This window comes from Salvia miltiorrhiza, chromosome 7, assembly GCF_028751815.1.
Source record: "Salvia miltiorrhiza cultivar Shanhuang (shh) chromosome 7, IMPLAD_Smil_shh, whole genome shotgun sequence".
Taxonomy (NCBI): Eukaryota; Viridiplantae; Streptophyta; class Magnoliopsida; order Lamiales; family Lamiaceae; genus Salvia; species Salvia miltiorrhiza.
In genome coordinates, this window is record NC_080393.1 from 1,949,598 (window position 1) to 1,966,716 (window position 17,119).

The 17,119-nt window shown below is 38.5% G+C and overlaps 3 protein-coding genes across 3 annotated transcripts; 2 read left to right on the forward strand and 1 right to left on the reverse strand.

The window, feature by feature from the left end:
* The first annotated feature begins 4,585 nt into the window (after positions 1 to 4,585).
* LOC130991488 (uncharacterized) lies at positions 4,586 to 5,193 on the forward strand. The gene is made up of 2 exons (XM_057915745.1): positions 4,586 to 4,624; positions 4,708 to 5,193. The coding sequence occupies exons 1-2, from the start codon at positions 4,610 to 4,612 to the stop codon at positions 5,140 to 5,142; spliced, it is 450 nt and encodes a 149-aa protein (XP_057771728.1). The 5' UTR covers positions 4,586 to 4,609; the 3' UTR covers positions 5,143 to 5,193.
* A 677-nt stretch (positions 5,194 to 5,870) lies between these two features.
* LOC130993030 (uncharacterized) lies at positions 5,871 to 9,395 on the reverse strand. The gene is made up of 3 exons (XM_057917751.1): positions 8,863 to 9,395; positions 6,283 to 8,507; positions 5,871 to 6,210 (listed from the first exon to the last, which is right to left on the reverse strand). The coding sequence occupies exons 2-3, from the start codon at positions 8,505 to 8,507 to the stop codon at positions 5,871 to 5,873; spliced, it is 2,565 nt and encodes an 854-aa protein (XP_057773734.1). The 5' UTR covers positions 8,863 to 9,395.
* A 5,538-nt stretch (positions 9,396 to 14,933) lies between these two features.
* LOC130991489 (uncharacterized) lies at positions 14,934 to 16,700 on the forward strand. Its single transcript, XM_057915746.1, has one exon. It carries the CDS (start codon positions 15,487 to 15,489, stop codon positions 16,402 to 16,404), a length of 918 nt encoding a protein of 305 aa, XP_057771729.1. The 5' UTR covers positions 14,934 to 15,486; the 3' UTR covers positions 16,405 to 16,700.
* The last annotated feature ends 419 nt before the right edge of the window (positions 16,701 to 17,119 follow it).

Consider the following 17,119-nt stretch of genomic DNA (forward strand, 5'->3'; position numbering starts at 1 on the left):
ATCCTATGGCAGCAATGGTTACTCAACAGGCAGCGATGGCTACACAGCTGGCAGAGCTGACTGCAAAAATTGGTGAATTGAATGCTGGACGTCATGAGCAAGCTGTGATAGACCCATCAGGCTTGGGAAACGTCAATTATATCAATGACAGAAATTATGGGAATTTTCAGCAAGGACAGCCAGGGATGTATAACAGAGGTCAGCCATATCAGCAGGGTCAGCAGCAGTTTCAGCCAGGAGCACGTCCGCACCCAAATCTTTCCTATGGAAACCCAAACAATGCTGTGCAACCTCCACCGGGATTTTCTGTTTCTAGTGGGGGAGTCATCAATGAGCCAAAGAAGGATTCGATGGAGGACATGATGAAGCAGATGCTCATGAAGATGACTGGGATGGAGGTGAATGTTGGAAATAAAATCTCTAACATGGAGAATAATTTCTCAGCATTATCTAAGCAGGTACAGATGTTAGAGAATCAAGTTGGTCAGATTGCCAACCAAGCGGCGGCGCAGCACAAGCCGGGCCAATTCCCAAGCAACACTACTGTCAATCCTAAGGGCCAATGCAATGCTATTTTTGATGGCACTTTGTCTACAAAAGAGATGAGGATGAGCAAGGAGCATGAATCTCTGATTGAGGAACCACACAAGGCTCCTATTCCACTTAGGGAATACATCCCAAAGGCTCCATTCCCCCGTAGGCTGATGAAAAGAGAGGTGCTTGAAGAGCAATATGCTGTGAAGCCGAGCAAAAATGTGGATGCCAAGGAAATCAAGCTGGAGATCTCCCATTGCAAGAATGAGAAAAAAATTGCCAATCCCGAGGAGACAGAGCATAGACGTATAGTGGATGAGCTAGAGAGACTACTTGAAGAATCGGACCGGCATGCACAGCCTCAAACTCTCTCAAAATTGCAGGATTCCAAGGAAAAAGAAGAAAATATAGTTGTTCACACCAAGAAGATGGGTGATGAGGATAAGAAAATTCCGCAGGCGACAGCTGTGGGCACTGAGCTGCCAATGAAGCTACTATCGAAGAAGAAAGATCCGGGTAGCTTCACCATTGAGTGCGAGATTGGAGGAGAGCTCTTTCCCAAGGCTCTTTGTGATCTAGGGGCAAGTGTCAATGTGATGCCCATCTCTGTTTTCAAGCGGTTGGGAATTGGAGATCTCAAGCCGACTTCGATGGAGATTCAAATGGCGGATAGATCAAGAGTGAAGCCGAGAGGAAAGCTTGAAGACATCTTTGTGAAGGTTGACAAGCTCGTCTTCCCTACGGATTTCTTGGTCCTCGATATTCCTGAAGATGCAAATCCGCCGTTGATTCTTGGTCGATCATTCTTAGCTACGGGGCGAGCTATGATAGATGTGCCAAATGGAAGAGTTATCTTTCACGCAGCTGATGCGCATGAGTCCTCTGTCTCTGTTCGTGTTAGGCGGTCTGTCACGCCCGCTGCGTTTGATGTTCATTGAGACCATGAGGTATCGTCGAGCTCTAGACGTTAAATTAAGCACTTGTTGGGAGGTAACCCAACCGTTTTCTTTGTTTTGTTTTCTTTCTTTTAGTTTTTTTTTTTTGTTTCTTTGTTTTCTTTGTTTTGTTTGGTGTTTTAGTGCAGTGTTGAGCTTGGAAGATGCGGGAACTCGCGCCTTGTTCATACCACCACCATGGAGCATGTTTTTCTGTGAGTAGTGACACACATATCATCATCCCTCCAAACTTATTTTTGAACTTATGTTCTGTAATAAGTTTGGGGGAGGGGGGTGAGAATAGATATGTGTATCACTTTTATCTTTTTGTTGGCTTTATTGTTTTATCCTGCTTGGTTGGTGGTGTGTGTTTGTTTTATTTTTGAGTTAGTTATTACTCCATTAGATTTCTGGTGAGATGCCAATGATGATTTCTGTGAAAAAAAAATTGAATTTGATTTTCTTTGATGATTTAAGCATAATTGGAACTAATTTGCATAATTCTAGAGTGATTTTGACCTTAAATTTTGGACGTTGAATAAATCTGTGAGATTTTGAGCCATAACTGTTTATCATACACAGTTTATTCTTTGTTGTGAGTTTTGTCATGCATGTGGTGATCTTCTAGAACTTGCCATGGTTTCTGTGTCGAGGTTGCTGTTGTGCCCAGGATTAGGAGATGATTTTAGGCCATCTTTTGTTAGCCTCATTATTTTCCCAAACACTGTCCTTAACGAAAAAAATTTATCCTTTGTTATCCACTTTGAGCCTATTTAGCTTTTATTCTTTAGCCGGATGATAGGGGGTGATGAAGTATATGGGAATCTTTGTGTGGTGAATATCATAGTGGTTCATGAAAAAGAAGGGATGATATTATGATACTATTTACTCTTATGAGCTCTAGAAAAGTTGTGGAAAGAAAAGAAAAAAAAAAATTGTTCAAGAAAAAGAAAAAAAAAAGAAGAAAAAAAAAAGAAAAGAGAAAGAAAGAGAAAAAAATGTAAAGTCGAGTGTTTATTGAGAAATTGGTTAGAAAATCGACTTTGTTTGTTGGAAATAAATGGAGAGCATAAAAGAGTGGTTAGTTCTGCATTGTGATGATTAAATCCCTTGAGTTGTGTTGATTATGGTGATATAGTTGGGTGGAAGATGGAATTTATTCCATACTTGATCTGTGAAGTCATAAGGTTGGTGTTCTTGATTTATTTGAGTCACTTAGTCTATATTTCCCTACCTTAACCAATGTCCCTACATTATAACCCGAAGAAAAAGACCTTTTTGATCTTAGTCCTGGCACACTTTTAGCGATGGAGATTGTAGACGATTGGCAAGCTTATGGTAAGTGATCTATATTGCATTGAATTCGATGAGAGTATACACGTCCCGTTCCATCAAATTGAGAGTTGAGTGATACACATACCTTGTGAGATTCAATTGTTTGGAATGATGAGGTTGATTTTACTATAGGTTATGTTTATTGGTGAATTTTGTGCTTGATTATTGAGGATTTGAGAATTCTATCATTCTTTATTTTTCGGAGGCATCGATGAGCTAGATTTCTTACCCATTCGTGTTATTGATTTTATTCTTCCCATTATTCGAGGACGAACAATGGCTTAAGTTTGGGGGAGTTGATAACACTCATATTTCCATGGTTTTTAATATTCATATGATGTTAATTTTATAGGAAATTGAGTGTTGAATGATTGTTTTGTGCTTAATTTGCTTTATCTTGTGAAACATGATTCTTACTCGAACTTTGAAGGAATTCGCAGATTTATTGAGTTCGAATTTGGAACAATGTTCTGAAATAGAAGTTGTAGATTGTCTCGATACGAGTTCGTGAGCGCAAACGGATCATAAATCAGAGTTCGGACGAGAAAGTTATGGCCGAAACAAAAACGTCGCGCGCAGCAGTCAAAATTCGGCGACCTAAACGGCGATCGCCGAATTTTGGAGATTTTATGAGAAAAATCGGCGACCAAAACGGCGACCGCCGAACGGGTCGCCGTTTTCCCTGTTCAGATTTTGGCCTTGAGGAAGAAAAACGGCGATCGCCGTTTTTGGAGGATTTTTAGGCCATTTTCGGCGACCAGTTCGGCGACCGCCGAACGGGTCGCCGTTTTTAGGCGTGTTTCCGTTTCCTTCCGCGTTTTTACGTTTTTCCAAGTTATTTTCGAGCTCAAACTCTGTATTTTACCCTAAGACTATAAATAGGTCCTCTTTTGACCTATCTAGGGTGTCCAGCTTTAGTTTTTCAGTTCTCAACTTTTATATTTCAGTTTCATAGCTTTAGATATTTTTAGCTTTCCAGTTTTTACTGCTTGGATTGGATTTCCACAAGATTGAAGATTCAAGCTGCTACAATTGTTTTATTCAGAGTTTTATTTAATTCAGTTCTTACAATTGCGTTCAATTTAATTATGTTTATGTTTTATTTTATTATGTCTGGCTAGTCTTTTAATCTGAACCTAGGGTTTGTATATAGCTGTTTAATTATGTGTTTTTGATTTATTGATATCAATTTGCCCTCCAACTTATGATTCATGATTCCTGGTGCCTGTTCTCTTGTGAATTATCTGATCAATGATTTACATGTTTAGCTGTTCAATTTGAGTCTTGAATGCGATAATTGTTCAACCGATTCAGGAATGCATGATATAGTGTTAGCCTTGAGTCTTGAATGCGATAGGTGAAGCTATAGGAAGCTATTCTTTATGTGCTATTTGGAGTTAATTTATTCCTTGGAGTCTTGAATGCGAAAAGGGATTAATTAATCTACGTTCATAGGTGGTCGTTAGAGACGCTTGTGAATAATATAGTGATCTTTCATCAGGGTTGGATTAAAATTGGTAATTGAATCAATAAGTTGAATGCATGTAGTTGATTGGTGAAAATACATCCCTAGGGTCAGAGCTGTCCTTTTATTTGAGTTAATTATCATAGTTTATATGCTCTTTAGTTTTATTTAGTTAATCTTAGTTCAATATTCACCTTCATAATCGTTTCACTTGCATACTGTGAGAGTTTGTGTAGGAAATAGATAGAGTGATTTCGTTCTACAGTCCCTGTGGATACGATATCCGATTGCTGTTTATACTACGATTACACAGGGGGTATCTTCGACTCATGGCGATTGGATGAATGCCACAACGGTACACATATATATCTACAGTATCAATATGTTGGAGTAGTTCATTTTTTATTTCCTCTTCACCAATTGCATTTGCGTGTGCAGCTCATTTTGCCTATACATGTGTGTGGACGTTACATTACATGCCGAGTGGATTTGCTGAGTGGAGTTTGCGACATCTTCGATTCGCAGTTGTTCAAGACCATGCCGCAGCCGCGCTTCGATGTGATCGCCGCCCTATATCCGCTGCAGTGCCTGTTGGGTAAGATGCTTGAAGTGTCCCAGTGGTTCGCAAGGACCACGATTGTCGACAACCCGTTGGAAAACCTCCAATGGCGAAGGTTGAAAATCCAATATGCCGACGAGAATGAGCAGTTCCAGCAGCCAGATCAATGCAGCTCCGGTGTTTTTGCGTGCATGTATGTGGAGCGTCTGATATCAGGCTCGCCGAGCCTTGCGTGGGGCAATGGGCACGCCGCCGACTATAGGCGCAAGATAGGCAGTAGCATCTACGAGTTTTGCATCCCCGCATCGAAATAGCTTATGTATTTGTACATTTAAATGATAATTATGCAAATGACGTTTTGATTAGAGGTTGCAGTATCTTTTTGAGTATGTTTCTATGATTTTCCACTTGCATCCTAGATAAAATTATGAAATAAGATGATTAATGCAACTAGCCGCCAGTAAACAATTATCCGGAAGCAGTAGCCGCTTGAAAACATTTCAGCGGCTAATCACGGCGGGTAATTAATTTCTGGCGGCTACTTGGGCTAAACGTCTTATTTGATAGTTTAATGCATAAAAAAGCATACTTTGGGTGTTTTATGCTATGAACTAAACTTTTATATAAAACATTGTTCACTTCTCCAAAGTCTCATTCATAATTTCAACTCATAATTGTTAAGACATGTCCATGTTGGTCATTACTAAAGGCGTGTGTTTTCTGCTTCAAATATTTCAAATCAGGCAACACAATAGCTTCTAAAACATCAAAAAACCGCTAAATATCAAAGTATCCGCCAGTAAATACATATCCGCGGCCAGTAGCCGCTGATGTTTATTGTTGGGCGGCTACTAGTGATAAACCATTAATTACTGGCGGATAGTGAGCATTCCATGGTGTTTGCTAGTTCATCGATATTATGCAAATGACACCGCTTCGAAATTTATTCAATCAGTATCCAATACTTTCAACTTCAGAACATCACTTACTGGAATGAAAAAACATCAATATCCATCGAAATTTAATATAAAAGGAAATTAAACTACTGCTCCCAGCCCGTACCCTTGCATGCTCTACGTGTGTGGCCAGGCGAGCCACATAGACCACAGGTTTTGGGTGCTCGTTTTCCCAGACTACTTGATGCATCCGCTGTAGTAGTCCTTTGAGTCGGCCTTTCACCAGCTAAAGGAATTCTAGATTCTCTTGGTCGACCAGCTTGTCGCCGAGAAAGGTTTGGCAAAACAATATCAGTTGCAACTTCAAACGGAATTTCCCAGTGCTCTAAGGGAGGCAAGTGATTTACTGGACCGGAGTATGTTTGAACCAGTGAACTCCGCAGGTAGTAAGCTTCCACGTAATCTTCCACTGGCTCTTTCGCCTCACTGCGAAAAGAAAGATTATATTTAGTAGGCATCTAATAACTGTAATTTTATAATAAAATAGATTTAGCATACGTAATGGCTGCGATCGCATGAGAACACGGCATGCCGTCCAGGTCGAATTCATTGCATTCACAGCTCTTCGCTTGAAGGTCAACCATGAAGCGACGATCACCAGCACGAACCCTGTATTTTCTCTCGGAGGTCCTCTTCGCAGTGTAGCGACGACTCTTTGAGATCTCCGCACTTATCTTCTGTTTTGCCTCTGGAGTAAGAAGGTCATCGCTCTCTTCCGCAGACGCAAGTCTGTCATTGAACCACTGCTCCAGAACCATCCTGATTGCCTCCAGCATGGAGCATATAGGAAGGCGTCTGGCCCACAACAAACGGGCATTCAAAGCCTCGGCAGCATTAGATGTAAGAAAACTATAACGGGTCACCGGACTTTGTGATCGTGCCCACTTCTCAGGGCCTACGCGCATCAACTTCCCGTACGCCGCCGGCTTCAATTGAGTCATAGCCGACATTGCACGTGAAAATTCTGAGTCCGTGTAGGCGTATGCAGCCTGGCGGAAAAGCTCCACAACAGCTTGCCCGTAGCCCTTAATTTTGTTCTGCAAGTGGTAGTAGCAAAGACCGTGAGTAGCATTTGGTAACTCGCTCTTCACAGCATTAGCAATGGAGACATGCGCATCAGAGACAACTAGTAAGTTGTCGGGCTGACCAAAAGTTTGTCTCACATTTGAGAGGAACCACTTCCATGACTCATCATTCTCGATCGGCCCGACACCAAATGCCAACGGAAAAACTTGCTCGTTTGCGTCTTTTGTCACGGCGACGAACAAAATGCCATTGTTCTTCCCCTTCAAGTGTGTGCCGTCGACCACAATCACTGGCCGAAGCGAAAAGAAGAAAGGTGTGATGGAAGCCGCAAGAGCAAGAAACAGATGCTTGAACCGGTTGTTTTCGTCTACTTCCAAATCCATCACGGTGCCTGGATTCGCTTGACTTAGGGCATACAAATATTTGGGCAGAAGAAGGAACGAATCATCAATTCGACCGTATATCTTCTCTAAGCTGAGATTTCTTGCACGCAGCGCGACATCATATTTGATTCTGACGCCAAATTCACGTAACAACTCCGACATAATAGATTTCGGCTTAATGACCTCTCCGTCATCGCGTATTCTTTTTTCCACATAAGCTGCAACCACATTCGAATGTGCCTTTATTCGTTTCAAAATGCCCAACTCCCCTTCGCAAGAGTGCTCTTTAAACTTATGCACTCCCCACATCCCTCCGCCGTGACAAGATGCACGCACATCGAACTTGCACTTATCAGAGTGCTTGCACTTGTAATAGAGGCGTCCCTGATCTGAGCGTACAACTTTTGCCTCAGCCCCTTGCTTCATATTCCAGAAGCCAACAGCAAGGACCAATTCTTCTTTACTGTTGTAAAAAGAGTTCTTCCCCAAATCAGCAACTCTGGACAGCTCACTCTCGCGAGCAACGAGCGAAGTCGTGGCGTCCACTGGAATCAACGGAACTATCCAATTAGATAGATCACCGGTCGAGTCCGTCGGATTTCCGTGACGGGTTCTACTTTGTCGGATCCAACCTGCTCGCTCGGTCGCCGTGAACTCTATCAGATCATCGTCTAATAAATCCTCAGAGGCGGCAGAATCTGTGCCCGACTCGTTCGTTGGATCGTATTCTTCGTCTTCTTCATCAGAATCGTCATCAGGTTCTTCGGCTTCGTCTTCAGGTTGTACGGCTTCTTCATCAGAATCGTCATCCGTCCGCACCTGGTTGAATCTCCCGCACATTTCATTCAGATTCCATGCGGATTCGTCCAACGGTTGCCCATCCCATGAAAAGTACTGTGTTGGAGGCGCGCTCTCGCGAGCATGATACGACGTCTCATACTGACTAGATTGTGCTTCATCATCTCCGTATCCCGAAGCCTGGCCAAAATCAAAAGTAGGGATGTACGCTTCTTCGACCGGGTCGTTGTTGTGCTCAACGTACACCATGGGATATTCGGCAGTTTCCAACAAGCCTTGCACATCATCGTCGTCACTTATTATGCATTTCGTCTCCCTTCCAAATCGATTGGTCGCCAAATAATACAATTGATAGTTCGGGCTCAACGAATGCGTTGTCAGCACATTGTTGATGCTGTATATCAGGCTCGCAACTGTTTCATTTAAGAGGGGAAGGACCTCCGTAGCCCCGCCAACATAGTGTATACCATCGACGACTCCGTTGTATCTCACATATATGTATCTCACGAATTCCATCTATAAAACCACATAAAATACAGTATTAAAATACGTTTAGAAAGTTCAAAACATCACAATAAGCTCGAAAAATGAAGTATCCGCCAGTAAATCATTATCCGACACCAGTAGCCGCTGACCTTGTAGGGTCGGCGGCTATTATCGTTTTCTAATGATATTCTGGCGGATACTTTATTTTTTGGGTTCAAAACATTCAATTATATTAGAAAAAAGTTTAATATTTCCCTAAAATGCTTTTAAATTTCAGATAATAAAGAAATTCATTAAAATAACGTAAAACATGCTCTCAACGTTAAAAACAACGTACGATTAAACATGCAAACTATAATTTATACAAACAATACAGGAGAATCACCTTTTCGGGCTGAAATTCAACACAAATTGCCTCCTCTCGCACAAAACCACTCAAATCTTTAGGGTATGCCTGAATTTATGAAATTCAAGGTGAGTATTTCAATTTGTGTTTTGGTCATTCACAAATGCAGCCTTATAAGGACTAAACTTGATTCCTTACAAAAAGTTCACGTGAAGTGCAGTGTTCATTCAATACGGCTTCAATCTATTATTGCATGTCACCTCACGCATGCATAAAATTAGCATTAATGCCCCACTACAACCAAATTTTTTGCAGAGTCACCTTCTCAGTATGTACTTTTAATTTTTTACTAAAAAATTAAAAGTAAAAAATCGCAACAAATACAAAAGGGGAATGCGTATGTTATATTTAAACATTCATAACAAGCTGAAAAATTAAAAATTATACATAATTTGACATAAAATATTATTTTCTGCCTAACAGACCAAGTATCCGCCAGAAAATCGTACAAAAAGCCCAGTAGCCGCCATATATTTTTTGTTAGCGGCTACTGATAAATCAAATAATTTAATGGCGGATACTTTACTTTTTGGCTATATAATATTATTTCATTACCGAATATATGAATTTCCAAATAATTGGTATATAATTTCTTATTATTTTATGTGCAAGTCTATTATTTTTTGTGTAGTCAAATCATGCATAAAGTGAGTGTTATTACCCCCACTATAATCCAAATTTTGGCAGATTCACTATCTCTCATATTTCCCATCCATGTGTACTTCTTGTACTGTACATATTTCACTATCTCTCATATTTCCCCTTGTAAAATTAAATAAAAATCTAAAAATAACGGTGCATATGTAACACTAAAAAATCACGAAGGATAAAAATTCACAATCATGCTAATTATGAACAAAGTATTTTTTTTGAAGCGAATAACACAAGTATCCGCCAGTAATTAGTAGCCGTTGAATAGTAGCCGCCGGTCACAAACTTCAGCGGCTACTTCGGCCGGCTACGAATTACTGGCGGATACATAGTTTAATGGTTTCAAAAAAAAAATCTTAAGAATTGACATATTCGTGATTTTTTTTGCCTTCGTATTAATGTTTGTAACACACAAACGTCCCCTAATTTATTCAAAATTTGCAAATCTATTTAATCTTATAATGCATGAAAGTGACGTTTTCTCACATTTTGTACCAATTTTAACTGTTTTCTTACACAACTCTTACACAATTTCCATCATCATCAACTTTTACACAAAAAACCAAGCAACCCATCACCATCAAACTTGCTTTTCGGTCTTTGACTTTGAAAGTGGGTAGTTTTGCAAGACATATTATTGAAGTGGGTAGATTCCCCTATTAACACTCATAAAAACGCCATCTTTACAAATCCATGTAAGCTCCAACTCAACACTCCGTATGCGGAAAAAAATTGGGGGGACGAAATTACAAAAATTAAAAAGATGGTGATTTTTTTCGCCACACTTTAGTGTTATAATTTTGAAATAATTCATGGTTTTATTTCACTATAAATAATTATTTTTTACATTCATGCCACACTCAACTAACATTTTTTAAATTTGCGTAAGGAAAATAAAATAACTGCAATCTTCTAAATATAAGTAACATTTTTCATATCATGTATCGGTCGTATGTGGCATGAGTAGCAAGTCTCCTTTGAAGACTTCGTTTTGGCAGTGATGTATAATAGAATAATAACAAAATAATAGAGTTCAATTTCTGTTGCTGGAAGTCAATAAAATAAAATTAGTAAAAGAAAAAAAAAGTACTTGCATTTTTCATCAATATCAAAGGATGTGAAGAAGCAACACAAAATTATGTTCAAACTTCCTGTACAAAAGAGAGAATTAAAAAATAAATAAAAAAATTGAAGTTCTGATAGTGGATGGAAACATCCAATATATATATATGTTACATAAATAAAGTAATAACAAATCACATAATTATAAGAAATTTCGGTTATGGTTAAATCTAAATTACTAACTTATCATTTTTATTAAAATCGCATGCAATAAAATTGAGAAAATATCCGGCGTATGATCGAATAACTATTGAAGTTCATTTTCACTTTTCACCATATTTATTCATTTTCACATAATCTATTTTTTATTTATATATTTTTATGCAGCAATTAAGCTGATATTTCCTGCTAGATACAAAGTGGAGACACCCTTATAAATATGTATAGCATATTGCACAAATTCTTTAAATAAGTGAGAAGACAATCATACTCTTGTCTCAATAATAATGTCCTACTTTCTTTTTTGAGACGTTTTAATAGTAATATTCGATTTCCTTTTTGACAATTTATTATCTTTTTATACTTAATATTTAAATAATTTTCACCAATCTATTTTATCTAACTACTTTTTATACATTTATTAATCACCGTGCCCCAAAAAGCTAGGAGAGACTACTATCAAGACATGAGGGTATAATTTGGAGAAAAATATTTAAGGATTAAAAGGCACAATTAAAGGGCTGTAAAGGTAATTGCTTTAATTGCATAACAGCTTTCATTTGATACACTTTTCTTCGGTGCCCACAATTTTTTTACTAATAATCAAGCATTGGGAATATGTTTGTTATATTAATACACAAAAATTTGGATACAATCGGGTGTATCGTTACTATCGTATAATTGAATTGATTCATATTTAAAATAATACTGTATTATTTATACGGTTTGGATCAGAATACAAATTCGAATCAGGGTACGAGTTAGGGTTTAAGTGAGGGTGTAATTACTCGATTGTACGATACATCCGATTGTACCTAAGACCACCTCTATATTATTATATGTCATTATTTCAGAACTATTTGGATTACTTATTTTCTTTATAGTATTTATTAAATTTCATGCTTTAATATTTATTGACATACGCAATGTCCCTTTAGTAAAGTTTTTAATTTATTTTCGCGTATATTACGAAAGAAATGAGTAATATTAAAATCACAAACCATCAATTCATTAAGCACGGTGTAATCATTCCATTTAAATTCATCAATCTTTAATTTGGGTTTATATTCTATCTCAATTAAGCTTTATTAATCTATAATTTAAAATTTTCAACTATAATTAAATTTAATTAGAACGTTTGCATCATGAAGTAAATAGTACTCCCTCCGTCCCGCTATTCAAGTCCCATTTTCCTTTTTGGGTTGTCCCACCGATAATGTCCCGTTTCCTTTTTAGGAAAGTTTTAGGAACTAATTAATTTCTAATTAAACACTATCCTAATTAATTCCCCCCTCTAAACCCTAATTTATCTCTCTCTCTCTCTCCACACTCTCTTGCCTCCCCCTCTTCTCTACCCTTCGCCCCCCCCCCACCTCTGTCCTCTCGCCTTCCCCACCTGTAAATCGGCCTCCCCCTTCCCCCTCTGTTCCGCCGGCACTGGCGCCGGCGCCGCCTCCCCCCTTCCCTCTCTGTTTCGCCTGCGTCGCCTTCCCTCTCCCCCCTCTGTTTCGCCAGCGTCGCCTCCCCCCTTTCCCTCTGTTTCGCCGGCGTCGCCTCCCCTCTGTGTACCGGCGCCTTTGAGCTTGTCCGCCCTCTCACCTCCGCCCTCCCACCTCTGCCCTCTTCGCCAAGGGCTCTGTTTTCTTTTTTTCTTCAGAAATTAGTGCTCGCCTCTGCCGCCCTCTCACCTCTTCGCCTTCGTCCTCCCACCTTCGCCACACAGAGGCGCCGCCCAAGCCTCCCTGTGTTTTTCTCTCCCCTCAGACGGTGGCAACTCACCACCACCGCCCTTCGCCGACACAGAGCCGCCATCCGCCCCCTTTGGACCGCCTCTCTCTCTGGTTTTAGATTTTTGTTTCTTTTCTTTCAATTTTTGTTTCTATTTTCGTTTCTTTCAACTCACCACCACCGCCCTTCGTTTGCTCACCCCTACTGATGAACGACAATTTGTGTAGAAAATTTTGTTTCAAAAATTGGGCAGATCTTGTGTAGAAAATTGTTGTTCATTAAATGGTTTCTGATTCACTGTTCTTGTGTAGAAAATTGTAGAAAATCGTTTCTCTCTCTGGGTTTCAATTTTGGTTTCTGAAAATCACTGTTCCGGCGGCTCTCAGAAATTCACTGTTCCGGCGGCTCCGGCGGCCCGCCACTGACGGCAGCAACAAATTGAAGAGGAGTCTGTTAACCATTCTTAAACTTAATTAACATATGTGGCCCTACAACTTTTTTTCCTAATACAACTTTTCTTAATACCCGTGCCGAAAAAAAACGGGACAAGAATATCGGGACGGAGGGAGTAAAAATTTTCAATGTGGTTTGAAGGGGGGCCTGGTTAATTATATAAAAATCCAAGACATAATTCCATTGTAGTAGGCATGTTTTGTCTCATATATAACACACTTTTTGACCTTTGAAAATTTTCTAGTTGAATTTGGCTTTTTTAGCCTATGCAGTCACATCACCAGAAAATTTTATTAGTTGGTTGAATCTCTGAAACACAAACTTTTTTGGTTTTGTTTGATTTTATTTATTCCTGCATATATTTTCATTTTTTAGTTGAATCAATGAGGTTGGTAGATGTTTTCTCTTGAGAAAATAAAAATAAATACAATTGAGTGAATTTGAATTTTGAAAATTATAGGTTTGAAATGAGGTATAATATGTGTGTGGCGGGTCAAATAAGTTTCTACGTGAGCCACCTAAAAATTTAAAATGAGTTAAAACAAATATAAATTTATTGTTTGATGCTGTAAAAAACTTATAAACATTTCTCTGAAAATAAAACTAATTGGCCTAAAGTTTTTTTCTACTATCCGCAATCTTTACCAATTTTTTTTAGGATAAATAACGTCAAAATCCACCTACTTTGGACGAATTATCATTTTTTTCCATAACTTTCAAATGTTAGTGCAAAATACATAAATTTTGAATTGAGTCTAATTTTCTCCATGATGAAGTCTTCCGACCATACTTTTGCTGACTTGTAAGTAACGTGGCCTACTAATGCTAACTTTCAAACGACGTCGTTTGATAAAATAGAGAAAACAACGTTATTTTAGTAAGTGATTTAATTAATAACCCTAATTTTCTCCTAATTTTTAGATTTGTTTCTTATTTTACTCTCATTTGCTCGCAAACACTAAAAAGAAGTCACTGTCTCATCCCTTTCTTGTGCAGCCGTTAGAATTGACGATGTACATAATCCTTGTTTATTGAAGGTAATCCTTCTTCTTGTCTAGGATAGAGGTGCAATTTATGAGAAAAATCATGCTCAATTGAAAGTTTATATATTTTACACTAACATTTGAAAGTCATGGGAAAAATGAGAATTCGCCCAAAGTTTTAATAAATTATTTTTGCCATAATTCTAATAAATTATTTCTGTTTCCAAAAAGGATATAATAAATCTTTTTCCTTGGATCCCACTTTGGAGAAAAGTTATTATGGGTAATATGTGAACATAATTTTGTTGGCTGCACGCAATACTCACAAAAAGGGCAATTGGTTTCATGATTTTGCATGCTCTATAAACTTTGTCTTTATCAATCAATAATTATAGCAACCCCACCATTTACGCTTATCTTTGCTCAAAACAAAAGCAACAAATGTGGCCATTTCTCTTCAAAATCCTAATTACATTATTTCATCCCAAAATATAATATTCATTTCAATCATGCGATGCACAATATAAGTATTTCCAAAATGGTGTAGTTTTAGCTCATATAAAATTTCTAATTCAAAGACACCGAATACAAACTCTAATTATGATGTATTTTCAATTTATGCATTACCAAATTGATTTATTACTTATTATGTTCACATATATATTATTGAAAATTACATGGAGTTGAAAAAAAAAATCAAATCCCCTATCTCTCTCGGAAAATAACCTCAATCACCCAAACAAAAAAAAGTTACTATTGAATTACTCATCGTAATTATGCATACATTTGATTTTTTATTTTATTTTTTGTTAAAAAGAAGTAAAGAACCTCATATATTAAAATATGAAATATTTTTATTTACCGTAAATGGGAAAATGCACACTTCCAAAATTACTTTTTAGAGTGAAACTGCCAACTATGTATGATGGAAAAGAAGACGACAGAGGAATCTTTCCTGTTTTGAATTTCTCAAATATTTATAATTTCTCAGCCTCATTTAAAAAAATTTCTCCAATTTTTAAATATTCCATTGCAGACAGTTCCAGCACTTTAGCATGTGACTATTATTTTTCTCTGCAAATTCAAGCAAAGTCGATAGCGATAATTCAAATATTCGAGTATGGTGGTCTTCTCTTTAGCAAGAAAACAAGAAAAAATCTTTAAACCGTGATTCTAGTTCTCTGCTTTCTTACAGCCCCGAAAAATTTGCCCTCAATCTGCAACTCCACTTGTCCTTACCTTAAAAACAGTTGTTTCCTCCAACCTTAAAACTCCCACACGCAAAAGAAAAGGTTGTTTTTTCATCCCTAGAAAAATTGAAGTTCAACACGAAGGAAAATTGGGTTCTTGGATTCACCTCGTAAAGATTGGATCTTGGTATGTTTCTCACCTGCCCTTTTCGATTTTCCTGCTTTCGCTGTGTAAAGATTGGATTTTTGTTGAGGAGTCGGCTTTAGTGTGCGGAAAGATCTAGACTTTTTTTGAATCTAGTAGGAAAAAGGGCAAGATGAGGGATTTTCCTTCTTGTTTTGGGGAGAATGGAGTTCAGGTTGCTGATGCTTCTTGTTCTAGTGTGAGTGGGACTAAACCCTCTCAAAATTCTGTGGCGTGTGTGTATAGATGTAAATTCTTTGGGAAATCTTGCTTGATTAGTATTGTTTGGAGCAAGAATTTGATGGGACAATGCCTAAGTGTTGAGATAGATGATGCATCTCATCAATTCTTATGCAAAGTAGATGTGAAGCCCTCTTTGTTCTCAAAGAGGAAAGGATCCAAGAATCTAGAAGTGAATTCGAGTAAAATTGAGATATTTTGGGATCTTTCTATGGCGAAATTCGGGTCCGGGCCGGAGCCGTTGCAGGGTTACTACATAGCAGTTGTGTTGAAAGGGGATATGGTTTTGCTAGTTGGGGATATGAGGAGAGAAGCATTCAAGAAAACTGGGGCAGTTGCTTCACTTTCTAGTGCAATGCTCATTTCCAAAAAAGAGCACATTTCTGGGAAAAGGGTCTATGGCACAAAGGCACAATTCTGTGACAATGGCCAGATTCATGACCTCAGAATCGAGTGTGACGCTAGCTGCAGCGATGATCCGTCTCTCTTAGTTCGCGTTGATGCCAAAACGGTTATGCAAGTGAAGCATCTGCAGTGGAAGTTCCGTGGGAATCACACCATCTTCGTTGATGGCTTGCCCGTTGAGGTGTTTTGGGATGTCCACAACTGGCTGTTTGGCCCGAGCCTTGGCAATGCCGTGTTCATGTTCCAGAGTAGTTTGTCCGCGGAGAAGATGTGGAGCACCGGGAGCCCTTCAATGTGCGATTCACCGGCCTTTTCTTGGAGCTGTTCAGAGAGTTTGAGGGAGACTAGTAGCAACATGACAGGTCTTGGTTTCTCACTTTTCTTGTATGCTTGGAAGAATGATTGAACAATTGTTGGTTGTTTACTATTCTTTCCAAAGCTGTGCTGATTCTTTGAGTTCTATTGATGAATCCTTCTTCTGTGTATAGAAATCCCACCTGCATGATCATAGCATTGCACAATAGGACTAGGTTCATTTAGTTCATGTCTTTGAAATCATTTATTGGAGAAGTGATCCAATTCTTGATTCTTGAATCTTGATGATTCAAGAATTTGATTCTGGGCTGTGGCCCTCCAAACAATTTCATTGCTGTAACATGTTCTTGATGCCAACTGTGAAGTTTGTGGGCAACTTTAGCTGCACAATTCGACTATGCTACATGAATTTATGTACTACGTCGCGTTTTCTGTAGTTCGTGTTTCATTTCACCGATACATGTCATGTGGCGAAGTCGAGTTAAACATCGGATTCGAGCAACACCATTTTTTTCTTCTTCTTGTGTTGCAATATCTTTGTAGTTGATCTAGCAATGAATTCTTGAATATGTTGAACAATTGTTGGTTGTTTACTATTCTTTCCAAAGCTGTGCTGATTCTTTGAGTTCAATTGATGAATCCTTCTTCTGTGTATAGAAATCCCACCTGCATGATCATAGAATTGCACAATAGGACTAGGTTCATTTAGTTTATGTCTTTGAAATCATTTATTGGAGAAGTGATCCAATTCTTGATTCTTGAATCTTGATGATTCAAGAATTTGATTCTGGGCTGTGGCCCTCCAA